The following is a 27,093-nucleotide window of genomic DNA, read 5'->3' on the forward strand; positions in this document are numbered from 1 at the left end:
CTGGTTCAAACTTATGACCGTGGCTGTATCTCAAGATCACATTACCACTTTTTGCGACCTTCTGACAAGCAAAGTCAGTGAGGAAGCCAGATTCACTTTACAACCAGGTTACTAACTTATGAACTGCAGTGATTCACTTTACAACTATGACAAGAAAGGTTGTAAAATGGGACAAAACTCACTTAACAAATGTCCAGCTTAACAACAGAAATTTTGGGCTCAAATGTGGTTGTAAGTCAAGAACTACCTGTATACATTAAGAACCAAATTATATAAATTATACTATATTGTACTCATTCTTCTCTTCATAATATTAATCTTACAATCTTAATAATATCATGGTTTTATAGTTTCCTTTAGTAAATTAAATCTTAAATCTTAGTTATCATATTAGGTAGACTATACTACCGTGTTTCCCCAAAAATAAGACAAGGTCTTATTTTCTTTTGACCTAAGCACTTGGCCTTATTTTTGGGGAGGTGTTATTATTTTTGAGGTGCAGAAGGCAGCGAGCGTGGTCACCTCATGGCTGCTGCTGTGTTGCAATATTTTCAGGGAGGGGTTATTTTCAGGGGAGAGCTTGTTTTAGTGCATGCGCTCAAAAGGCCGATTAGGCTTATTATCTGGGGAGGTCTTATTTTCAGGGAACTAGGGTACCACAATGGGATGGCTGTAATTTTATCACTGAATGCTGCTTTATGTTGATTGAGGATGAAAATAAAAATATTATTACTTACTGTGTCAGTAAATCAACAGCACATGGGACAGGAGGAAGCAGTCTTTGAATCACTTCATCTGTAAGGAGTCCTCCACAATAGAGAATAAAGCTTTTGATAGCTGAGAATAAAGCATATTGATTGTAAATCAGTCTATATACACAACTCATAATACTATCTTCTTATAAAGAAGTAGAAAAAAATAAGAAGAGAAGAATGTTATAATAAATTATGCTTAATTGATATATCTGGAACACAGCCTTGAGAGATGGATGGTATATAAATACATGCAATTATGAAACAATAAATAATACCATTGTACTATGGAATATAAAGGATAGCCATTCTACATACATAAATATGTAGTCAGATGTTCACTACTTTTCAGCCAGAAGTAGTGAAAGAGATAGAGCATCTCCAATGCTTGAACAATGAATAAACAGTCTGATGGTCTAATTAATATATCAGAGCATTAAGTTAAAATTAATCTGCAAGATTAGTATTGATTAGTAGTTAGTACCTCTCTTATGCACCAAATGTCCGCATGTAATATAGCAATAAATAAAATTTTATACTTGCAACTAAATAAGCTACAATTGCCTCATAGTCTAGATATTTATGTGTAAAAAGTGTTAGGTAAAGACCTGGAATTGGAAATCAATGGAGAAAGAAGAAGACCATTCTTTACTTTTATTGCTACTGAAAGTTCAAAAAAAGTAAAAGTAAAAAGAGCCACAATTTTCACCCACCACAGAGAGCACCTGCTCGGCTTTCCAGTGTCACTTGCCATGTAAATGAATCACCACGTTTCTTCTCCGTTTCTAAGTCTTTAGGACATACCGGAAATGCACATTTCCATAATAACAGCACTCTAGGAAGATGATGCTGGACCACGGCAGGACCTATTATTTTTAAGATTGGAAATGTTTTTTTTTTTTTGTAGATGGTATTGACTGAAACATTTTCTTTAATGAAAGTATTTTATTCCCCTGTCATCCTGAAGCTCCCGTGTGCCCTTGCAAAATACTCTAAAAAGTGAAGGGACCTTTTATAAGCAAAGTTTGATGGGTATGAGAAATTGAAGTAGAACTATTTGGATGTGTGAAAATATTTTAACTACTCAACATTGATTTTATTTACTCTGAATCATTGTAGTCATACAGTCCTTGGTTATGATAGCAATCGGGGCCGGAATTCTGCTCCTGAGTGCCACCGTAATCCCAGGACCTAGTCAGTTGTTAAGGAAGAGGCCCAGGAAAAAGTCTGGGGATTTGTAAGGGCGCCAGAGGCGCCCTTACAAGCTGCCTAAGATGCTGAGGCAGGTGCAGAGATGCTACAGGGAGATAGGGACAACACGGGCAGTTGCTATGACAAAAAATGGTGGGAATGACTTCTGACTTCCTGTGAACTTTCCCATCTGCCATTGACTTTTCATGAGTGAAGCCAGCAGGTAAGATTTGATTATGTCACCTATTCATAAACCATACACTGAGTGCCTGGATTGCAATCATGTGTCAATGGGGACACTATGACAGTTGAAAGTCCCCCTTGTTCAGCACTGTTATAGCTTTGAGCAGAATGAGTGGTTATAAAGACTATCTGCGTTAGCAATACAAGAACAAAATAAAGATAATTGGTTATTCTTCCATTGCCCTTAACTGGAGTTCGGGAAAACTACCGCAACATCCCAATCAGGACTAAAATTCTCCTCTGCATTATTCTCATGTTCTTCCCATAAACTATATAGTGGACTCTGTGGAAAACAATATTTTACAATCCCTGTTACATGAATGTTTTGCAAGGGCTAGAGTGAAAACCAAAATTATCTTTAATCCACATATTCATATTTCTTTTTAAAACTGTTTGCTTCACCCTTGAAAGTGTGGTTCTTTATGATTCATATATAATATAAATGATGTAGTTTGTGCATTTATTATACTGGAAAAGTTAATTCTCTGTGGCCTATGACATGGAAGTAATAATTATGTTAACTATATTTCTACAGTTATAAAACAATTAGAACTTGTTCATATGTATATTGAAACAGTGACTTCAGACAAGAAGTACAGAAGTGGTCAACTTTTATGATAAAGAAATAAAGATATATAGGTGATTAATCTTACCTAATGTCATTAAAGCAGCTATCAAAAGCCAACCTGATTGCATTCTTTGTATTGAAATCCGACTATTCTGAGCAGCTGAACGCAAAAGGTCCTCAGCTGCTATCATGACAATCTGTATGAAAACAAAAATTTTCACTATTTTAAGAGCTGAAATACAAAATTAAATTCTTACGAAGGGATGCATATACACTACTTCTGCATATGTCGTGGCCCACAAATTAACTTTCTCATGTACCGTATATATATTACATGGAATAAATTCTAGAATAATTATTCCATTTGAGCATGAAACTGAAGATGATAATATGTTGTATGGCATAGCATTTTATGTTAAACTTAATAGTGCTTAAATCTGGCCCAAGGGGCTGGCCTGGATATAGCAAAGGACCAGGCTGTGGTACCTCTGGCAAGTAAGGTGCTCCCCACCCCATTTTCGGATTGGATGAGCACTCTGCCAGCAAAATGGGAGGGCTGTTTCATTCTGATATGTTCTACAAATCACCTCTTGCAAATGTTTCTCACATGTCTAATAGACAGATGGAATAACTAAACAGCAATAAGAATTTCATTATTAAAGTATTTATGACTGGTTCATGCACTCTGTGAAACACAATTTGTAAAACTGAACCAATTGAGCTACAGTCTTGGAAATGCTACATGTTTCTGAATACAGAACCTTTATCACGGACAGGTTTTCCCTGTAGAATTTGACCCTGCAACAAATACCAGACAAACTGTTCTAATAATTACCTTCCCTTTGCCGTGTGGAATTCCTAAAGGACATTCTCTGACAGCTCCTAACAAAGCAGCAATGGCAAAACTATAGCCAGTCACTGCTTCTGGGGAGGATTTCATTGCTGTCAGGCGCTCAATACAGCTATCCAGAAGTGGAGAGAGATAGCAGGGTAATGCTACAGCAATACATCGTAAGCACCATGCTGCTGCTAGCTGAACTGAAATGCAGGGATGAAGGATAATGGAGATTACGGCATCCAGGACTCCTGGAAAATCGAACATATTAAAAGATTAAAAACACATATGAGAATGCTTACTGAGACCGTAAATCAACAGAGCTTCCACTTTTTTGCCCTTATATGTCCACTGTAAGCTAAAAAAAACACCTGTAGAATTGCCAGAATTTTCTGGGAGACTGATAAAAATAAAGAAGCTACTCAGTGCAAACCAGATTCTCTTAAGCCAAAATGGACACTTTTTTTGGGGGGGGGGCAGGCATGCCAAGAAGAGCTATGTAGATTCTTATTCTTGACTAGGTCATCATCAGCCTTAGAGGTATTTATGGCATGTGTGCAAAAAGAAGGATAAATCCCACTTCAGCAGCAAAACTGCAATTTTATACAAACATCTCTTTAAAAAAATGTTCCCAGGAATTCTGCAATAAGTGAATCAGGATCATACAGAACTGTGGCTTTGTTTGTAAAGCCCCCTTTAATTTGAACCATTTCTTGGTAATTACCCAGACACGTTTATATTGTTTTCTTGGCAAGATTATTAAAAAATGGTTTATTAAAGCTTTCTCTCAAGGGATTAGTCAACTTCTTAATTCACCTAGTTTGGGATTTCTTCCTTGTCTCCCATTACTAACAGGTGCAATATTCTTGGCTTTTTAATGAAATTACCTAAGTTAGGCTAACTGCTGTCTCATTGTGAAACAGTCCTTATATAGCTCTGTGAAACACTCTGAAATCTCAAAATGATCTAAAAATGCAGTCTTTGCTCTCATCACTAAACTAAGAACTGATCCGGACAACATGTGCCCAATAGATTCCCTATAATGATCTGTGATGATTCAGAATCTATACACAATAATTTAATTTATTAAAAGAAAGACTGCTGGAACTCTCTGAACACTCTCTTTCTGTAGAATACACCCTGAAGCAATTGTGGCACCACCACTCATTTTTGTGTTATTTATCCTATATCTTAAGACTCTATGAGAGTATTACCTGTACTAGAATCTTGCAGAACAGGTGCAGCAGTAGTACCTAAGCCATGTATGAGGTTTCCAAGCTCTTCTAGAGCACATATTAACATATGCTGGGTTGCTATTAACTCTGTTGTACCAATACGGGTTTCGACATTACAGTTACTCACTGCAGCATCTGACAACAGAAAATGTTATGTTAATAAAAGTAACAAATAAAAGCCAGGGATACGGGGCTGACACATATTTTTATGAGTAAAATGAAGCTACACTTTGGAGTAAATAAATTATTGCATAATAATTGTAATTTCCCTCTATCATCTGCAAAATTGATTTAAGATAATAAATAAGATGGCAACAATTTACCTTTTAAAAAGCTAAGATTTATGATCATGGTACTAATAACTGTCTAACAATAGCCACAACAGAATCATGATTCTAAAATCTGGCTGCAATAATGTGACGTTTCCATTAATTGATCTCTTTTGACCTTCTTATGTTGCCTGAGTAAGCTACATTAAAGAAAAGCTAGATTTAAGTCTGCTCAGATTCGGCAAACTTTCCTGGTTACATCATCTAGATTTCAGCAATCCTTCCAAACTGAACAAGATGAATGGGATCATTTATTTCAGCGTGACTTGCTTAAACAGAACAGGAAAGCTTGTAATTAGTGAGAATGTTGTGCTTGTGATTCCATCATCAGATATACATGTTAATTGCGAGTATATAATATTGTGCTGCCAAGCCTATAGTCAGCTATTATATCTACTTTCCACACATTTATCTAAAACTGAATCATGGGAAAAAATCACGACATTTTAAGTTTAAAAATGATTTTGAAAAGCCCCAGAGAGACTTGGTTTGTGTGGAGGATTAAATTAGTGTATGACTAGATGAGGAAATGATTAAAGCATTACTGGAATGGAAGGTGATGGAGAGGGGGGTTAGCAAATAATCTTGTTAGTCCCATACCCATAACTTTCTTCAGTTTCCAGATGGCTTGACAAATCTCATTGGCAGTTGCAATTCGAGCTTTTTCCCCAAGAAGGCCTCCTACTGTAGCTCGGAGAATAAATGAAATACAACGGCGGCTACAAATACTGTCCATTTGTGTCTGAATAGCCTTAGGGTGAGACTGAGAGACCAGATCCAGAATGTGGGAAAGCAAAGCAGAAAAATTCCTTTCAAGCCATTCTCCTCCTAATGTGGAAATGAATACCACGTATGCCTGGAAAACAATTGATTAAAAAAAAATCAGTTTCAATTTGCACATAATGTGTCACATATTACAAAAACATTAAACAATTTTAATGTATTTATTTAATGTATTTATTTACATTTATAGCTTCTTTAAGTAGAGTGAAAAGATTTTACAGTAGTCATTTGAAAAATAAACTTCATCAAATTAAGCCGAATGCTGAAAAATTCCTTCTCTTAACTGCAAACTTAATATTCCAGTGAAAAATAAGAACAATGATATCAGTAGAATTTTATATATAAATTTATATTTAGGTAAGATTGAATTTCAAGAATAATTCAGTTAAAACTGCCATTCTTACCCCTACAAATTTGAATGACAGCTTAGAAATTATTGATATATTCTCCTATTTTCTAAATTGGTTTTACAACAATGGAAATCAGAACATAAAGGCAGTGAACATCTTGAAAGATTCCATGCCGATCAATAAAAGCAATTTCAGTATAGTGAGCTTATAGAATATTGTCCTACTTACTAAAACCAAGTAGTTTAATGGTGATCTTTCATATTGTAAGCCACTCAGCCACCTATGTGTGATCTGGGCAGCCATATAAATTTGTTCATTAAATAAATAAAATAAATATATTTAAAGAAACTAAAAATAATTTCCATGCCTTTAAAGACAGAAATGGGGATAATCTTCAAGGTGTAGATGAAAAAATGTAGTCACACTTTCCCCCTTTAAAATAGAACATTTAAAATAAAAGGAAGGTTATCATGTAAATCCATCTTCCAGGGGGCAAAAACATGATTTCAGGCCAAAATTAACATTTTACAGGGGAAACAAAGGATGATTTATGTCATGCTTTTCTGTCCAAATTAGGAGGCAGAGCAGCCCTACTTAATCGCCTCAGTAGCTTGCAACAATTCATGCATAATTTCCATATATGATATGTACAGTCCTCAACTTACAACAGTTCATTTAGTGATCATTCAAAGTTACAACGGGCCTGGAAAAAGTGACCTTTGATCATTTTCACCTAACCTTTGCAGCATTTCCATGGTCATAAGATCAAAATTTAGATGCTGGGCAACTGACTCATATTTATGATGGTTGCCGTGTCCCAGAGTCATGTGATCAGTTTTTGCAACCTTCTGACAAGCAAAGTCAATACGGAAGACAGATTCATTTAACAACTGTGTTATTAACTATACAATTACAGTGATTTGCTTAACAACTGGTGCAAGAAAGGTTGTATTATGGGACAAAGCTCACTTAACAAATCTGGCTGAAATAATGAGCAGTTTCCATTAATTGATCTTTTTGACCTTCTTATGCTGCCCGAGTAAGCTACATTAAAGAAAACCTAGACCTAGTCTGCTCAGATTCAGCTCTCAGATTCTCACTTAGCAATGCAAGTTTTGGTCTCAATTGTAGACATAATGTATGTTGAAGGCTACCTGTATAAAATACATTCATGCTTTCTAAACCATAAAATCTTGCTTGTTTGGTTTATGCCTGCCATTTTTAAAATTAAAAAATGTACAAGTTTTCATTAACAATTGAGATAGATGCTCATCAGTATTAAAATCATTCAGACTTCTTCAGAATGTTGGAAAACTCTTGACTGTAACATAAACATATTCAACGGGAACTAGTATATAGTACAGTAACAAATTAATCACATAATTTTTTTAAAAAGTTAAAACTCATCATATTTTAACATAATATAATATAACTCAAACCTGAGTAACTCCAACTCTGACATCCCTGCTGACTGAGCTGGTTCCTTTCAAAATATCACCACCGGTTCGTAGAAATCCAGAACTTCCACGGAGAAAACCTGTCCCTAGCAGTTCCAAAGCTTCCATAAATGAGATTTTGCGAGCATGTTGTCTAGCAGATGCTTTTTCAATTAAAAAAAATACATATAATTACATCATACCCCATGTATACACACCATAGTCTTTCATTTACTTACATCTTCTATTGTATGGCTGAAAGGTTGCTGAACAAGGTTGTTAACCAAGGGTAATCTGTATTGTGCTTTTAGTTTGTGAAGCCAACCAGAGTTGTTGAACAATTGAACCACCTCTAAATATGGCAAGTAAACCACTAAAGAAACAATCATGGATAAAATGTTCAAATCGGTGCCAACTACATGTCATTTTATAGAAAAGTTTTTTCCATAACCAGCAAGATCCTTATCTTTTCTTTTTTAAAAAACAACTGTTGTGGCCCAGCAGGAGCCGTTGGAGCTGCAAACAGACTTCGATAACGAGGGACCCTATGAGTTGGCTCTGGAAGATGTGGAGGACCCTGGACAGGGTTCAGACTCCAAGCAGGGACCAGAGAGGTTGGTTGGCCACCAGGAGGCACCTGAGGCATGGAGCAGTGGTGAAAGCCAAAGGGAGTTGGTCCCTGACATCAGGCCCTGGAGCAGTGGGGAGGAGCTAAGGGAGTTGGTCCCGAACGCCAGGCAAAGACGGGCAGATAAGCACCAACAGAAACTACGGAGATATAGAAGATAATTGGGGCCAGGTGGTTGTGATTAGGCTCCTCCCAAGAGAGTATATAAGAAGAGACTTTGGGAGGAGGCTTTTGCAGGACCCAAGTCTTATACTAAAGCTGGAGAAGCTCTTGTGTGTATTTCTTATCTGTGGAAGTCTGGGTTGCTGCCAAAGTCTTGTCGGTGTGTTAATTTACTGTTAATAAATTGTCTAGCAGTAATAAATTGTGTTGGCGTGACTCACCATATGGAGTGGGGTCAGAACAGACAACTATCATATGAGATTAAATCACATTGGACTAAGTGAAAATAAAATATAATCAACAGAAAGATTGCTGCAGGGTGACTGCTTTACAATGTACTTCATATTTATTCAGATCTATAAAACTGAGTCTACATACTGGTTAGCTAAGCTAAATCAAGTCATGGTTACAGGCAAGAGTTAAGAGGTTAGTTCACTGTCTACAATGTGTTTGACATTTACGTTTGATGCTACTTATCACCTACAAAGCCCTTCATGGTACTGGACCTGGGTACTTGAGAGACCGCCTACTGCCAATTACCTCCACTAGACCGATACGATCGCATAGATTAGGCCTCCTCCGAATTCCATCATCCAGCCAGTGTAGACTGGCAACTACCCGGAGGAGAGCCTTCTCGGTGGCTGCTCCGACTCTCTGGAACGAACTCCCCGTGGAGATCCGGACCCTCACCACCCTCCAGTCCTTCCGCGCCGCTCTAAAGATCTGGCTGTCCCGGCTGGCCTGGGGTTAAGATTCTAACCCCACTCGAATTGTGTGACTGTTGTGTTTTCTTTTTAATATGTTGTATTGTCTCCATGTTGGAAAATTGTTTGTCCTTCCCCCCCCCTTTTTTTTGAACTGTGAGCCGCCTGAGTCCCCCCAGGGAAAAGGGCGGCATACAAATAAAGGGAAAATGAAAAAAAAAATGAAAAAAAAATTAGGCTATCATGGAAACAAGGCTTTTATGAACACAGTGAAGATAAATTAAGTGGGTCAATATCAAAAACATTGGTGTAGGGCAATGCTTTGGCAATGGTCAAATATTACTCTAAATTCAGAAATATCATTAATAAAATATCCATGTCATATCAGTGTATCCATGCATGCAATTTAATACAACCAGTTTACCGCATGTTATCCAAATGAAGCCATGTTAGCTTTATTCTCATTAAATTACATAATATAACTGAAAATACTGTGATTATTTAAGTAGACCATCTTTTCTTTATGAGAGAGAAAAAGTAAGGCTAGAGTAAATGTGATATTATTAATAGTAATTAAATTGGTAAGCCTAATTCTTTCAATGTTATGAAATATTTTTATCATCATCAAAATGGAGATAGAACATATCAAATAATCCATAGAGGTACATCAATGAGACTCTGGAAGTCACTTCTGTAGTGCAGATTGTTAACATTCAATTTGAGCTGAATGGAGGCAACTAAAGTACTGGATGGGCATTTCAACATCTCCCTCTAGATAATTTAAGCAATTTTTACTATTTACAATGTTTCCTCATATGCTATTTCTCCTTTGATTTGGGCACTTTTAATTTTAATTGACATTTAGTTCATTTGTTTTCCCCTTTAATTGTTTTCTACTTTACCACTACAGAAAGTGGAAATATTTTTGGTCACTATTTTTATTCTGATATAGCACACACTCATGACCATATATTTTCTTAAATGCGGTAATGATCTGACATAGTTTAGGCAAAATATTCATATATGTATATGTAAATATGTGTCTTTGTATATGTAGTGTATGTGTGTATGTGTGTGCGTGTATGGTAGTTGATATGTTATTATGTTAATAGCTAAATAGCTAATTAGCTATTATCATATGTTAAAATCCTTCAGTGACTGATTTTGAAGGGTCTTTATTACCAGTAGTGCTTACAATTTCCTGAGCTAAATTAAGGATGAAAAAATAAATCAACTCACCTGTGGCTTGTTTTGATGTTACAGCACTAATCAATATAGAGCCTAAAAGCTTAGAAACGGCCATTCGCACTTCATAGTTGGATCCTTCAAAGGATTTAAAACATAGAGTTACTACACTATCTATGTCTGTACTCCACATAAAAGTTGCTTCAATCTGAAGTTCAAGAAGACACTATATATAGAAGAAAAGGAAGACAAGCAAATTAAACAAATCAAATAATCTGTGCACAAATATTGTGTAGCTTAAACAATACCTAAAAAAAATGGATTGTATCCAACAATGTCTGTCAGGCAGGAATATAAAACCTATCACATACATTCATCTTCTCTCCTCCAATCCAGGGTTTCCTAAATTTGATCCAGAAACACATAAGATCAACCAAGAGGAAGGGAAAGCCTTGTAGAATGTAGACATTATTATTATTAGAACTCTGAATCGTATCAATTTATCTGGGGGGAAAGGAATTCATTTGTGGGATTTTTTATTTATTTTTACAGATAAACAAAGGAGCCGAGGTGGCGCAGTGGTTAAATGCAGCACTGCAGGCTACTTCAGCTGACTGCAGTTCTGCAGTTCGGCTGTTCAAATCTCACCGGCTCAAGGTTGACTCAGCCTTCCATCCTTCCGAGGTGGGTAAAATGAGGACCCAGACTGTTGTTGGGGGCAATATGCTGACTCTGTAAACCGCTTAGAGAGGGCTGAAAGCCCTATGAAGCGGTATATAAGTCTAACTGCTATTGCTATTGCTATTGCTATTGCTATATGTACATGCTAGAGGTAGGGTCTGGCAGCTGCTACTGCCGGTTTGCTCAGGGACATGCCACGTGGGTGCGCTTGATGTGCACATGTGCAATACAATAACAATTGCTCTGTGTATGTGCAGAAGCTAAAAACAAGATGGTGGCGCCTATGGCACCACTGGGAGAACCAGTTCACTGGGGTGACAGGCCTGGATCGCAGTGGCAGGCCTGGGCCGAACCGGTCCGAACTGGTAGGAACCCACCTCTGCAGAGGTGGTATTCAGCCAGTTCTCCCTAGTTTGGGCGAACAGGTAGCGGCAAATGCGAGAGACTCTGCCCACCTGCCCCAATGCATGAGCAGCATGCACAGATGAGGCATGTGTGCTCATACTTGCGAACTGGTAGGGAAGGTAAGTGAATCCCACCTCTGGAACACCCCCCACTCTTGGGCCTCACTCTCAGCCCAACTCACCTCACAGGATTGTTGTGAGAAAATAGGAGAAAGAAGCATTATGCACATATGCTGCATTGAGTTATTTATAAGAAAATAATGAAGGCAGGATAAAAAAAATCTTTAAAATCTCAAACCTAGACTAACATCAAAAATATTTATGCATTGTTAATTATGGATATAAGGATATAAAAGGAAATAAAAGCATGCAAACCTATGGCAATTAAACTTTACAAATGTTCAGCTCGTTTGATGAAGGAAATAAAATATTTCAATCATTCTTCCATTGGAGGGGGGTGGGAGGACTTTAAATATACACTGGTACCTTGTTCATACTTTGTTTTTGTCATCCCAGAAAGGATCATATAATGCTGGTTGTATTGAATAACTATTCCAAAATGACCATGAGATCCATTTAGGAAAAAATAAATAAAACACTTACAGAGCTAAAATGTCAATATTAATTGCCAAAATAGGGGAATATTTACTTCAAATGACACAAATTCAATATCCCAAGAAAAATGTATATGTGTAAACAAAGTTACTTGATGTGATTTGTAAAGCCATTTTTTTGGGTTGGTGCGCAGTGCCTCCAAGTTACTTTTGACTTCTGGTGACTGCCTGAATTAGTCCCTGCAATTTTCTTGGCAAGATTTCAGAAGTGGTTTGCCACTGCTTGTTTCCTAGACCTTACAGAGACTGACTGAACCAAGGTCATCCAGCTGGCTTTGTGTCTAATATGAAACTAGCACTCACAGTGTCCTCATTTCTAGCCTGGTCACTTAATCATTATACTAACTGTCTGTCTGTAGTAAGGATACACACTGTTGTTGTCAATGAATCTTTATAGAGACATAAGGTCAGACGGCAAAATGCATACCATTTTAATAGACATAAATTAATATACTGAATTTATCTGTGATGGAAAAATCCTAACAAAAGTATATTATATTCCATACTTATATATGCCAAAATCTTTTTGGTAATACAAAACAGTGGTTGGAATGGATGCTGTTTTACTCTTTGTGTAACATATGAAATGGTATACAAGATTAATTAGAAAAAAGAGTAATGTTTTACCTTTGCAGCAGCACAACGAACTGCCATGGATCTATCTGTCAAACATGTACGAGCAGCTTTGTAGATATCTCTGTGACAAGGAACAGCAGCAGCTCTCAACCCTTTCAGTATGTTCTGCAAACTCAGCATGATCTCGTATCGTCCTTGAGACTGACAAGACAAAAAAAATCATCTTATATAGGACAAAAATACCAGGACTGTTTTCTATTTTTGCATTTTTATTTTGCTACTCTTCAACAAACAAAACTTTAGTGACATCGTAATGATGTTAGGTGAATTAGGTCAAAAATTTTGCCAAAGGGACCCACTGTTAAATTTATGGCAGAGAAGTCATGGCACAATACTGGAAGTTGTCTCTTAACAAGTTTTAGCACTTTATTACTGAGGTATTGAAAACCAAACTGAGTTCATTTTTCAGAGAGTACAATGAGACCCTTATAGACCACTTCTGCACTGATGAAGGTTCAAGTGTGACTACTTAAAAATAGCAATACACATCATTTTTAGGCAAGCCAATTATTTCATTTAAAGCATTTTCAGCATATTGTTCAGTCAAAAAGTCTATGCCCTCATCTTTAACATGATTACTATAAATAAAGCAAATAAACACTGAAGATTTTCAATAGACACATCTCAATAAAAATGTAAAGTATTAGTAAGAGTAAAAATAGGAAGCCTGAGGAAATGGAAGAAAAATTATTAAATCATGGCATCAAATGTTCATTCTTAATGTTAGTTTCAATAAAGATTAAAAAGAGAAGAAGAAAAGTCTTAACAAAGACTCATCATAGGCAAAGGCATTTAGCCTATTTATGACTCAGAGAAGTTCTGCAGAAATATAATTTGTTTCTGGCATATCCTCAAATGTCAAAATCCCATGTTCATTAGACCTTCATTAAAATTGTTTTCTTCACTAGACTTTAAATCAATATTTTATTTCAACTTTGAACACCTGCTCATTTACCTCTGCGTTCTTCATTGCTTTAAGAATATTTCCCACAGTATTCACAAAGCTGTTGCCCAAAATTCTTCCCAGTTTTTTGTATAAAGAGCCCAAACAAACCACTGCAGCACTTTTAAAACAGAAAAGAAAAAATGTAGTCAGGCAACTTTTAAAAACATAATTAATATTATGCTATATTGCATTTTATTATAAACAAAATTATTAATAATCAATAGCTATTAATAATAAAAATCTTTTAAAAATTAAAATATTTAGGAACATTTCCTTAACCTATAGTTTCTCAGTATTAGGTTGCCATCTCCAGCAGTATGTTGACTAACAATTCTGCACAACAAAACTGAAAGATAACCAATTGGATAAAGTAGGTTTAAGACATACATTTCAGAATCATTAAAAAAAACCTAAACCAATTCACAATCTGGTACAAAGAAACATCTTGGATTTGCCTTTGCAACTGAATTTATTACTTAAAAGTAGCCCTAGATTTACAACCATAATTGAGCCTGATAGTTAAGCTATGATGGTCAGAAAGCAGGTCATCATATGACCCACACATTTTAATAATTTCTTTGTGGTAGTTGTTAACACCATATTTGCTAAGTGCACCCATTGTTTGTTATGCTTTTTGCCAAAAACCAGAAATAAATGTTGGTTTTTGACAAAAATATTGTAAATTGTGGTCAAATGATTGCAGGATGCTGTACTGTAAGCCAATCAATCCTCCAAGTGGACTATACAGTTTGTACAGAAGTGTAGTTTGTTAAGAGAGCATTATTTACAGTTCTATTGACTCTGTTGGAGGCTTCTTGTTTAGTCCTTTTTACTCATCTTCAGGCAATATTTATTTTCATCAAAATCACTTATTCGTAATGAAACTAACACTTCAACATCCATGTACTCATCAACTCATCTCTCCAAGATCAGACATTACATTTCTATTTATCTGCTTTTTCTTCAATTCATTAATTAGTGCTCTTTATCATTTAAACCATCTACATTCAAAGTCATAATTTATCATATGCCATGTTCATAACCAGATGACTCTGTAACTTCCATTCCCTATCATGCCTTTGGCCAATTTAACCATCACATGATGCTTTTTTAGTAATAAAGAGGAACCAATTAGGTTATCACTCTTAATAATACTCACGTAATTCAATGACGTTTTGCCATATTTTGGACAGTATGTCACAAGCTTAAGCAAAACTCAAATTTTCCCAAGTATGTTCATATATATTTATTGAAGCTATAATTTCTAATCTATACAATACAATACAATAGCAGATTTGGAAGGGACCTTGGAGGTCTTCTAGTCCAACCCTATATTTCCGCAACTTGAAACAAGTCCGAGGTCTAAGTAGGAGCCACCCAATGTAATTAGATTTTCATAAAATAACTGATATGAGGGAGCAATTATTTTCCTTACTATACAATTATGAAAGGTAATTCAATGGGCATATGTTAGAAGAAAGCATTTGCAAAAATGTTATTAAGAGAAGTTTCATATAATGAAAAATATGAACGGTGTACAACAAATTATATGCCCTTTTTAAAGAATTAGATTGTGTTTCAAACAAATAAACATTATTAAAATTAAAGCATTTCTTCCATCTGTATCCAGAAAAGGAACACTCATAATTGAAGACAGCATGATGTTATATCCTGAAACTTGGGTTTACTTGAGGTTAAATGTTTTTCAACTGTTAAAGCCTATTTTTAGATCATGTATACTTCCTATTCCTTTGAAAAACTTATGCAATTCCTCATAAGGTCTAGTTATAACTTAATCTTGATCTTAAGAATGTTGTAGGCCAATAGAGAGACTATAGTTTTATGCTAGGGGCTTCTATCTGCTAGCAGCTCACTTGCGAAAGGATGGAGCATTATTAGTGCCAGATTGGAGATTGGAGCTGTTTATTTGACTGTAATTCTTGAGTGCCTGTGTTTAAATGCCCGTCTGGTTATCCACTACAACATATAAATGCCAATCCAACATTTCTAGGCATTCCTCCAATTGCTGTGTTTTCACCAGTCTCTTTTTCTAAACTAAATTGTTTTGATTATTCTGTTCCCATCATCCAACTATAGACTGATTCCTGGAGAAGAATACAAATAAAAAGAACAGGAGCTAAAAAGAAAGAAATTCCCTTTGTGTTGTGCAAATGGGCAGTGCATGGGAAAACATAGGGAACTATGGCTCTGTTGCCAGGCCAACGAAAAATTGGATGCAGTCCTATTCTAATCTTCAAAATTCACACTCACATTGTTTGCAATTTTGTTATTTTTATTTAAGACTCTATAAGTTCTATGATGAAAAAAATAATATTATATCATGGCCATGGTGGACTTTTAAACTTACAGTTTAGTAGGTAGATAACTTGGCGAATCATCTTTACTCAGAATAAGTTCGTTGCATTTGTCAATTGTTTGGTGAACAGAAAAAACATCTCCTGTGCTATACAATATAGCAAGGTTCTTGGCAATGAGTTGTCTAGCAGGAGGTCCTGGTGAACTGGTTAATAATGATATCAGTTGCTCAACAAGTTTGTTCTGTTTTTCTCTTATATCAGCCTGGAAATATAGAATACATGGTTAACATTCAAGTTCTGAACTATCTGAAAAGCTTTAGACCATTTTCAGTTGGGTTCAGACTCATTCAAGTGAAGTATGGTTCAAAATAGTATTTGATTTCCATTTCCAGTTGCTAGTCAGCTCCCTAAATGATATCCCTTCCTAGGAAGAAAAGGAAGACCACAGGAAACAAAAATATGTTCTGTTCTAGTTGTACCATTTTTACCTGATTAGTTGTTGGTAAAAGTTTTTCCAAAAACCTCAGCCATTCCAAAGCAAATTCTGCTTTCTGAAATTCACCCAGTTGATTATAAGCCTCTTCATTAAATAGCAAGCTGCAAGCCAACTCCATTCTTTAAAGCAACTCCTTTTCTCTATGTGAAAGCCACTCATGAAGGCACACAGGAATGTTGCTGTGTGATGTCAGCATTTACTGGCTGAATGAAAACAACAGAAATGATATTATTTTAATTTCAACATTTAATCTCAGGGTGCCTCGCTGGCATTTTAGAAGTATTAATAATTATTGAAACAATTATTAAAGTCTCTTAAAATCTGGCAACAAGAAGCCATTCTAGCATACAATAAAGATCACTTGTAGACTGTTGTTTGTTTAGATTTTATCCTTCATTTCGGTCAAAAGTTCAAGGTGGAGTACTTCCTTGTTTGATTCCACCCCGCCCCCAATAACCTCTCTATGAGAGTTGGGATAAGACAGTAATTTACCCAAAGCCACCCAACAGATTTCAGACAAGTCTGAAGATGTACTTGGATCTCTGACATCTTAACCATCACACTACGTTAGAAAACTATGATGCTACCAGGCTCCTTATTTTTTACACAGCACAGTGTGGTGTGGGATATAGATCATGTGTTTCACCTATAACAAGTTATTCTCATACTGATAATAGTAGTATATTGACCCTTTCAATAGAAGAGACAACCCGCCTGTCCTCTGAATCAAAAACATATCAGAAGGCAGAACAGGTTTTGCCATATTAGATTGTATAAATGTAGGTTTCTTAGTTGACACTCATTGGAATTCTTCTGCTGCAACAATAACATCCCTTTTAATAAATACTACTAATAAATATTACAGGACCTTGAAAGTTTTGTTCGATAGGCCAACTATTTCCAGTTCAGATTGCTAGGAGGGAAATCAGATCTCACCCTGCCCTAGAAGTTTTTGTTCAGGGATTCTCAAATTGTAGGTCAGGAAAATTGAGTCACAATCATAACTGGACCCAAAATTTCCATTACTAAGCAAAGCAATTGTTGTGTTTTTCCCTATTTTAAGACCTTTTTTTTCCCAATCACTGCAGTTGTTAAGTGAATAATGCAGTTATGAATCATTGCAGGACAGTGTAATTATCATAAATACATGCCAGATGCTAAGTATTTGAATTTGGTTAGGTAACCATGAAGATCTGCAATAGTTGTAAGTGTGAAAACAGATCACCGGTACAATATTTTAAAGTATGAGAATCCTTGGAACATATAGGTTAAAATTCAGTGATTAAAAGTAGAACATTTATTTCTTGCCAACCATAAACCCAAAGAAAAATTAGTTTTATTCATATGGGAATCACATGGATTCGTTTATAATTTTAGGGAATTGCATTATCTCAGCTTTTTGGAACTCTTCTTCTAAAAACCAAATATTAAACCTTCTCTGCATTTTGGATTGCTTTCTTATGAAAAGAAAATTCAGAAAAAAATAGGATAATGAAAGAACTATATATATATATGGAAACGGAATTCAATTCGCTCAGATTGTACAGTATTCATCAAATTTAAGAGCTAGCTTGAGAATAAAAGTACACTTCATTGTAATTCCATGTTTTAGTATGAGTCAATCTTTTTATATGGTCATTAATTTTTATGAAGCATTGCCACTGATTTCTTTTTTCTGTTTAGATTTAGAAATATTCACATGTTTTCTAGCCTTTTAAGTTGGAGGGAATGATTACCAACATTTATATAGGACATGACAATATGTAATATATGTTTCTACAAATATTTTTGTCAATTTTGTACAAACATGTCTGGAGTTTTCTTCCAAAAGTTGATTTTCCTCGTGAATTTAAGGGTCAATTCTTTGTTCTGTCATAGTCTCATTTAATTGTAGGGAGAAGAGAATTTCTACCATTAAAAGAAGAGACAGACATGAACGCAGTTATGTTGTCCACTGAGATCTGATTATCTGATGTAATTTAAGAGAACAGGCTTATTATTTATTTATACTGTTATGATAGCTGGTTTCTACCCAGAGGAACAAAGTCCTCTTAGTGTACAAACTAAATCCATTTGCTAGGTAATAAGTCCTATTGAAATTAATAACCTCATTTCTAAGTGACATTAGGGTGGCAAATGTACTGCAAAAAGCGCCACACATTTTATTTTATAAAAATAATGCCTATCACATTTAGGCATGTGTGGCAAAGCAAATAGGAATTGCATGATAGTTGTCATGTACTATAACTACAATTTCTGTAGAGATTCTCCACTGCTATTAGGATCTGTGTGATAAAAGAGATATTATATAGCAGTGATGGCAAACCTTTTTTGGCTCCTGTGCTAAAAGGGGAGGGGAGCACAGGGGGGCTCCAGAGGGTGAAAAACAGACCTACGGGGAATCCGAAAGTTCGGGAATGGTGAGTTCTGGTTTGTCCGTAGGGCCGATTTTCAATCTCCGGAGCCTTCAGGGGCCTTCAGAGGGTGAAAAATGGTTCTACAAGCAAACCAAAAGTCTGTTCCTGAACTTCCGGTTTGCCCATACGTCTGGTTTTTTGCAAGTCTCCAGATGGCGAAAAATGGCCTCAAAAGAAGGCCGAAGTTAGCTGGCCAATATGCGCATGTGCGCTGGCCAGCTGACAGGGCAACGCCTTGCATGCCCTTAAAAAGGTGGCATATGTGCCATAGGTTATATAGTCTAAGCAGACCCAATAGCACAGCGGTTCTCAACCTGTGTGTCGCGACCCCTTTGGGGGTCGAACGACCCTTTCACAGGGGTTGCCTAAGACCATCGGAAAACACATATTTTAGAAAAAAAATATGGAAAACATAAAATAATTTTATGGTTGGGGTCACCACAACATGAGGAACTGTATTAAAGGGTCGCGGCATCAGGAAGGTTGAGACCCACTGCAATAGCATAAAAACTTCTCCACATTCTGTGAATGTAGTACAGTTGTTTAATTCATATCATGTAGCAGTAGATTTAGAAATATTCACATGTTTTCTAGCCTTTTAAGTTGCACGGAATTATTACCAAGCTTTAACTTGATATTTTTAAGAGTATTAATATTCAAACAGTAAACTATCTGCAACATTTCCACTGCTTCTAACTGCCAACCCATATCTTGAACATTATCAGTCATAAAGGTGCAATACTTTTTGGAACAAAGAGCATTAGTGAAGTCAATATAAATTTTTCAAATATAAATTCTGTGGTGTGATAAAACAAATTTTTGGGATTTATTTCAGAGCAAGTGGCTATTTGTGCCACTAAATACATTTCTGAATCCAAACAACAATCAATACTTCACCTTATGATTTATATTTACAAATATGCTCCAGGAACATTTCTTGCAATGGCCACCACAGTGGAGTAAGTTCTTTCGATTCTTTAGGTATGACATGAATCAATGAGTGTAAATTCTACATAGAATTGTTACCAAATAAATGACACATGAATGGGGATGTTTAAAAGAGGGGGTAGACAGTAATTTATTGCACCAACAACCATCAATTTGGGAATTAGCTTTTCTAATTTAAAACCCTCCTAATATATGGGTATACTGATGCATCTTATATGATCCGGTTGATACTTGATTTAAATATAATAAATTCTCTCACTCTAAAACTGTATAAATGCGATTCATCCCTGAGTTTGCAAACTTCCTTGAGAACAAGTGCTACTGAACTAAATGAGGAGCATATCTGAGCAAACACCTATTGGATGAAACAGCAGCACCAGAGGCCCTGGCATTGTGAGGTGCAATTTCCCCTTCTGCTCATAAAAGAGACATTCTATTCATGATTAACTACAGTGATATATAGATCAATAACATAATGAACTTTCCCCCACAGGACAACTGTAATAAGGAAACAGAATATTTAAAGTATATTAGAGCTTTATAACATGAAAAGATTACACATCTATAATTACTGTGAACTATAACAATTCAAATATATATTAATACAATTCTATCCTGACATTTCTCTTCCCTTACCTGAAATTATTAACATCTGCAATTTTTTGTAAAAATATAATGAAGTTATTTTTGTTTAACTGTATAATAACACAGTATTCAATTCTCACAGACAACTCAAATCTATCAAGCATAAATCATAATTCTATTTAATTATATGGTAGTCCTAAGAAGGGAAAAAACATGTACCTAGTTTTGGGCATCATTAAGAACACTAAATCTTGGCAAAGAGAGTATCAATAAAATCAGTCAATAGAACCACTACCCAAAGTCTCATTTCAGTTCATTACCATTACATTTTAATGACGTAAACAAGAACATACATAAAAATATTTCTGGAATAATATGCTACTAACAATGATCTCTGTCCTGTCCTCCATCTTTATGTTGTTAAAAAGTATTGTGCAGACATGGGAGGCTCTGAAGACTTCCATAACTACATAATATTTCAGAGCCATTCTCCTTAAGCAAAGATAATCCCCTAATAAAAGACTGATCATGATAGGAAGCATAGAATATTGTAAGTATCTGGAAGAAAAGGGAAAGCAGAATAAAATATCCTGATCAAAAAGGTGATTGACAGACTACAAATTTCAAGATATAGCTTCTTGTTCAATTAATTAAATGTTATAGTGATTTGAAATTAATTAGTTATAGTTATTTGAAAAGATAATTAGAGAAAATTTCAAGGTGCTAGTCGTCACTTATAAAGCCCTTCATGGTATTGGACCTGGGTACTTGAAAGACCGCCTGCTGCCAATTACCTCCCAAAGACCCATTAGATCACACAGATTAGGCCTCCTCCAGGTTCCGTCTACTAGCCAATGTCATCTGGCTACTACCCGGGGGAGGGCCTTCTCTGTGGCAGCTCTGGCCCTTTGGAACGAGCTCCCCGCAGAGATTCGGACCCTCACCTCTCTCCAGGCCTTCCGAAAAGCCGTTAAATCCTGGCTGTGTCGGCAAGCCTGGGGTCGATGAATTTCCCTTCCCCTCTCGAAGCGTGTGGCTGTTGGTTGTTTTAAATTCCCTGTACTTTTTGTTGTAGTTCTTGTATTTCCCTTCCCCTCCTTTGGGTTTGTGCGCCGCCCTGAGTCCCACTGGGAATAGGGCGGCATATAAATAAAATGAACCTTGAACCTTGAACCTTATAATCTTGTAACCATATTACATATTCTAATTACTAGTTTCCCATTACAAGGGAAAGAATGGGCTGTTACATGCCACCTTGAATTCTTGGAGAAAAGACAAGACATAAATCTAATGAAAAAGTAAATACAAGAGACAAAAATAGTCTTGTATCAAGTTTCCTTGCTATTTTAAAGAAATGAATTGAGCATTAATATATAGTATTTAACATTTGAGTAGACAATCCAGTTGATCGTTCAATAAAGCTAGCCATTTTTTTAAACCAATTAGGAGACAACAATATTTGTACAATGGATATTAAAAAAAATACTTACAGAGTTTCATAATTCCTTTCATGTAGTTACTATGTTTACTGCTAAACTATGCCATTAGCTAGGTTTCAAAATAGCTCTCTGTCTCAAAATAAATTTGCTTATTTGGCAAAAAAAAAGTTTTAGCTGCTAAATAATGGTATTCTCTGCAATAAATAATTTCCTACTCCAATCTAAGTTACTCATTCACCCTTTTTTGGTTTTCAATATTATGACACATGGAATAAGCTTGTGCTGCAAAGTCTTTTTCTTTTATTAATGTCGGACATAAACTGGTCTATTCATGAATTTCACTGAATACTTTCCCTTTCCTTTTCTCCAGCCTCTCTGACTTTATGACCCATGTGATGCTAGCTTTTAGTGTTTTGTCTATTGTGATTTTCTGTTGATCTCTGTTAAGATCTTCTCCAATCTTCCTCTTGGGATTTAGAGGTGCTTTTTAAAAAAAAGTGAACCTAAAAATCAATTTGGAATGTTTTACATATAAACTCTTAAGCCCTTGGCACAGCATATATCAAACTGGACCTTCAAAAAGAAGTTTTATGTTCTCATGGAAAAAAATGTAACTGGATCATCCAGTCAAAACTAACTTGTGTTGCTATATTGTTTAAAGAAAACAGCTGTATGTGAAACAGTTTATTACAAAATTAAATGTTTTGTTAAATACTGCATATTAATTCCAGTATGACAAATGAAATGTGCTTGAACTTAAATGTTTCAAAGCTTCCATAACTTTGAAGTTGATCTGTTTAACTTTTATATGAAGCAACAGTTTGGAGGAGGGGGATATTTCTTGTTGTGAAGGGTCTTTGGTGCTCTCTGATCTAATATGTTTTCTTGCAGACATTTCATTATCCAATTAGAGAACATCATCAATGTTAGGCACTGATGATATTATCTAGTTGGGTAATGAAATGTCTGCAGAAGAACAACCAAGATCAGAGAGCACCAAAGACCCTACAGTATAACCATAAACTACAAATACTCTCATATATTGATATTTCTTGTATTATTACAAATTTGAACATATGTGACTCATATCAAAATTATATCCTTATACAATAAATCAGAGCAGTTTCCAGCAGTGTGGATTCCAAAATGATGCCAAGTTCACTATATCATCACACAACTGCTATAACGTATTTCCATCCTTACATTGGATGCAAGTATGCAAGTCATGGCATTTGTGCTAGCACATTGTAACTTGTGTGTCATCGTTTTCTCTCTCGCATCCCTACAGGTACCCAGAACCACAAGCATCCTATTCCATATTCAGAATGGATTACTTTGAACATCAAAGAAACTAAAAAAGGAGAGAGAGAGAGAGAGAACATAACACATCAACAATAAAAAAACATCCTGATAGTTTAAGAACAATATTTTCATTCGGCAAATAGGAATTACACTACAGTTATCAGGTTCATTCATACTTCCTCTAATATGTATTTTTATTGGATCGCAGACCCAGAGGTTTTTTCCTTTAAAAAAAGTTATTCCCATTTAACAGAGTCTTTGGTATGCTTTGATCCACAGCCTTTTAAAAAGTTGGTTTTTTTACAACTTTTCCTCTTTTTTAGTTCCCCACCACCACCACCTCTTCTTCGACTATGTATCACTCACACACAGTTTCGATGAGCGCTTACCTTTGGTTACAATCATTCCCCGGAAGCTTCTCGCCGCCCGCCGTCTCTTCTCCGTATCGGTTAAACTCAGTTAACAATGTGGCTTCTCCCTCCTGACGTGTCCCCAGGCTCGGCACGCTTTTTGCCAGCCGCCAACGCTCCCTAAGGAAAGAGATTCTTCTCACCCATCTGCAGCTGCCTCCCCCTCCTGAGTGGGAGAGCCCGGCCAGCCCCTCTCGTCCGGCTCCAGGAAAAGGAGGGCTAATAAGGAGCTTCGGCAACTCGGGGAAACTGACCGGCCTGCAGGGAGACGCTGCTCGGGGAAAGCAGGCGGCACAGGGCGGGGTTCTGCCACCGCGCCGGGATCGGAATTCTCCCCTCCGCCTCCGCCGGGGAAACCCGCACCCTTCCTTCGGCCAGGAGGAGGAGTTGGTGGCGGGACCACCTTCGTCCTCTCCCCCTTCCCCGCTTGGATGGCCGCTTAGGACCGCCTAATCGGCCCCGGAGCCATCGAGCGGCGGCGGCTGAGCGCGGCTCCGGTCCCTCCGCCAAAGCGGCCGAGCTGTGAAGCTGCTTTCTCAGACCGAAAGAGAAGCTAGGTTTTCCCCCCTTCCTCCCGGCGCGACCCCTTTCTCTGCAGCCACTCACACGGCCACGCTCCGTGGGCCTAAAGCGTGAATGCTGCACATCTTTTAAAAATTTCAATTATCCTGAACCGGAAGTTGAGGGAATGGCTTAATTTTTTTTTCTTTGACAGTACTGTAGTGAAGCTGTTTACTTCGGTTTTCAAGCCTTTTAAGTCCTGTGGGTCTCTCGTTTTCCCAGCTGGGTTGAGAAAGCACTTGTACTTCAATGCGCTGTTGGAAACGGGCCCAGTTTTTAGCTAAAAGGCAAGTCATTCCACCCTGCTTAAATCCCTTCGTGGCTTCATAAGGCTCACCAAGCTAAATGTCATTCCTGTTACGTGAATTCTGTGATGAGTTCATACATCATAAATTCATAAAACTCTAGCTAAACATGACTCAGCATATTGGTTAGGTTTAGGTTTATTTCACTTGTATGCCGCCCTATTCCCGGAGGGACTCAGGGCAGCTAACAAACCCAAGTGAGGGAATACAGACAAAAGGAAGAGACAACAAACAAACAACAGAGACAATTTAAAAGCAGTCAACAGCCACACAATTCGAGCGGGGATGGGAACTCATCAGCCCCAGGCCTGCCAGAACAACCAGGTTTTAATGGCTTTGCGGAAAGCCTGAAGGGTGGTGAGGGTCCGAATCTCCATGGGGAGCTCGTTCCAGAGGGCCGGAGCAGCCACAGAGAAGGCCCTCCTCCAGGTGGTAGACAATCGGCATTGGCCGGCGGATGGGATTCGGAGGAGGCCTAGTCTGTGGGATCTAATAGGTCTGTTGGAGGTAATTGGCAGCAGGCGGTCTCTCAAGTACCCAGGTCCGATACTATGAAGGGCTTTATAAGTGACGACTAGCACCTTGAAGCGTATCCGGAGACCAATAGGCAGCCAGTGCAGCTCGCGGAGGATAGGTGTAACGTGGGTGTAGCGGGGTGCACCCACAATCGCTCACACGGCTGCATTCTGGACAAGCTGAAGTCTCCGAATGCTCTTCAGGGGCTGCCCCATGTAGAGCGCATTGCAGTAGTCCAGTCTTGAGGTCACAAGGGCATGAGTGACTGTTGCGAGGGCCTCCCGGTTCAGGTAGGGACGCAATTGGTGTACCAGGCAATTGGTGTACCTGGGCAAATGCCCCCCTGGTCACAGCCGACAAATGGTGTTCTAAAGTCAGCTGTGGGTCCAGGAGGACTCCCAAATTGCGAACCCTGTCTCAGGGGCGTACAATTTCACCCCCAGCCTGAGAAATGGAATACATGGCCAATTGTTGGGAGGGGAACACACCAGCCACTCGGTCTTGTCAGGATTGAGTGCAAGCTTATGCAAAGAGCCAGGGCATTTGAGGAGGGAATTATTACCCAGCAGAAAATGTCTCCGTCCTTTAACACAATATGACCAAGCCTCTGTTCACAAAATGTGTTTATTTCATTTGCATGCAGGGCCGGATTTTCCTATAGGCTAACTAAGCTTCAGCCTAGGGCCTCAAGATCAAGAGGGGCCTACATTCAAATTGTTAGCAAAATTAAAATTGCACTATTCTAAAAACAGTGAACACTAAAACACTGAACCGAAAATAAGGAGAAATTCTACGCATATGACTAATAAACAAACATAAAAATGTATTGGTTAATATCGTTCCAGCGCCGCGGCAGTTAGGGAGCCCGCCCACATTCCCGGCACCGGCGGTCGGGCGAGAGGCGCGGCCGCTCCCAGTAGCCGCCCCGTCGACGCGGAGCCCACCAGCGGCCAGGCAGGTGAGGGCGAGGGGGCCGAGCCGGGCAGCTGAGCGCAGTAGGGAAGGCGGCTGGCCTCGCTGCCTTTGCCGTAGAGCAGAGCCGCCCTCCGTCGGGAGGCCAGCTATATATATTGATATATATATTGATATATCACAGTAATTATGTATTTTATTGTCTTTCATGTCATATACAAACTTAAAAACGGGAGGTGAAAGGGCCTCATAAGTGGAATAGCCTAGGGCCTCTTTTCATCTAAATCCGGCCCTGTTTGCATGCCCTGGATGTCTCAAACATCCTCAAAGATAATCTGTGTCCCCAGATTTATGGGTTATAGCTAGCATCTTGAATTGCATTTGGAAACAAATCTAACCATTTCAATGCTTTAACAGTGGTGTACCATTGCTATAATCAGTGGCAGATTAAGGCTCACTGGTGCTCTAAGCACTGACAAATCTTGGTGCCCCCTCCTTTCTACATACTGTACAAATCTTCATTGGTTTTTTTTCTTTCTTTCTCAACTTTGTGATGTCCCCTTGGGCTTGGTGCCCTAAGCACATGCTTAGTCTGCCTTAATGGTTAATAGTATTAACCATTAATATTACACCACTGGTTATAATAGGTGTGACAGGTTCTGTGTGAGCCAAAAATTCAAGACAGCCTATATAGAAAGAATTGTAGTAATCCAGATGACAGGTGACAAGTGTATGAGTTACACGGAATGCCTCTAATTTCAGAATCAATGCCTCTAATTTCAGAAAAGGCAGCAACTGTCGAGAGCTGGTTAAAGGGTGTCTTTGTCACAGCCACCGCCACTTTTCCAGTAAGATCTGTGACCTCCAGAATGACCCAAAGAGCAAGCAAGCAGTGCAATTTTTAAAAATCCGAACTTCATTCACACAAATCCTGGTCTTCTTTGTAGCATGAGTCAATTTTAGAATTGGCAAGGAGACAACGTGAGAATCATATTTATTTCAATTCACTCATTTGAAAGCCAAAAACTATAGAAGTTATACTATTGTACTGAAGACATTAACAAAGAAGACAGAGGTGGAATTTAGGCCCATAATAGGAAGAGAAGAGGTGAACCATGCTACAATCCAGCATCTATAAATGCCATAATCCTGCCCAAAGTCCTTACAAAAATCTCCAGAATTAAAAAGTGTTTTTTAAGAAT

The 27,093-nt window shown here is 37.5% G+C and overlaps 1 protein-coding gene across 3 annotated transcripts in view; it reads right to left on the reverse strand.

Moving 5' to 3' along the window:
* Positions 1-23,788, reverse strand: part of HEATR5A (HEAT repeat containing 5A) — a 67,926-nt gene extending 44,138 nt beyond the window's left edge. For all 3 annotated transcript variants that reach the window (XM_087723378.1, XM_087723371.1, XM_087723387.1), the window contains exons 1-13: positions 23,577-23,788; positions 16,489-16,699; positions 16,051-16,262; positions 13,692-13,800; positions 12,728-12,877; positions 10,456-10,627; positions 7,726-7,886; positions 5,754-6,009; positions 4,804-4,959; positions 3,590-3,840; positions 2,840-2,951; positions 1,466-1,618; positions 738-837 (exon numbers count right to left, since the gene is read on the reverse strand). In XM_087723378.1, coding sequence (XP_087579504.1) covers positions 738-837; positions 1,466-1,618; positions 2,840-2,951; positions 3,590-3,840; positions 4,804-4,959; positions 5,754-6,009; positions 7,726-7,886; positions 10,456-10,627; positions 12,728-12,877; positions 13,692-13,800; positions 16,051-16,262; positions 16,489-16,614 — 1,958 coding nt within the window. In that variant the 5' untranslated portion in view covers positions 16,615-16,699; positions 23,577-23,788. The remainder of the gene's footprint in view (positions 1-737; positions 838-1,465; positions 1,619-2,839; positions 2,952-3,589; positions 3,841-4,803; positions 4,960-5,753; positions 6,010-7,725; positions 7,887-10,455; positions 10,628-12,727; positions 12,878-13,691; positions 13,801-16,050; positions 16,263-16,488; positions 16,700-23,576) is intronic.
* Positions 23,789-27,093: the final 3,305 nt, after the last annotated feature.

The sequence above is a fragment of the Thamnophis sirtalis genome, unplaced genomic scaffold, assembly GCF_051295495.1.
Source record: "Thamnophis sirtalis isolate CommonGarterSnake01/CBP01778 unplaced genomic scaffold, rThaSir2_p1.2 scaffold_1, whole genome shotgun sequence".
Lineage (NCBI taxonomy): Eukaryota > Metazoa > Chordata > Lepidosauria > Squamata > Natricidae > Thamnophis > Thamnophis sirtalis.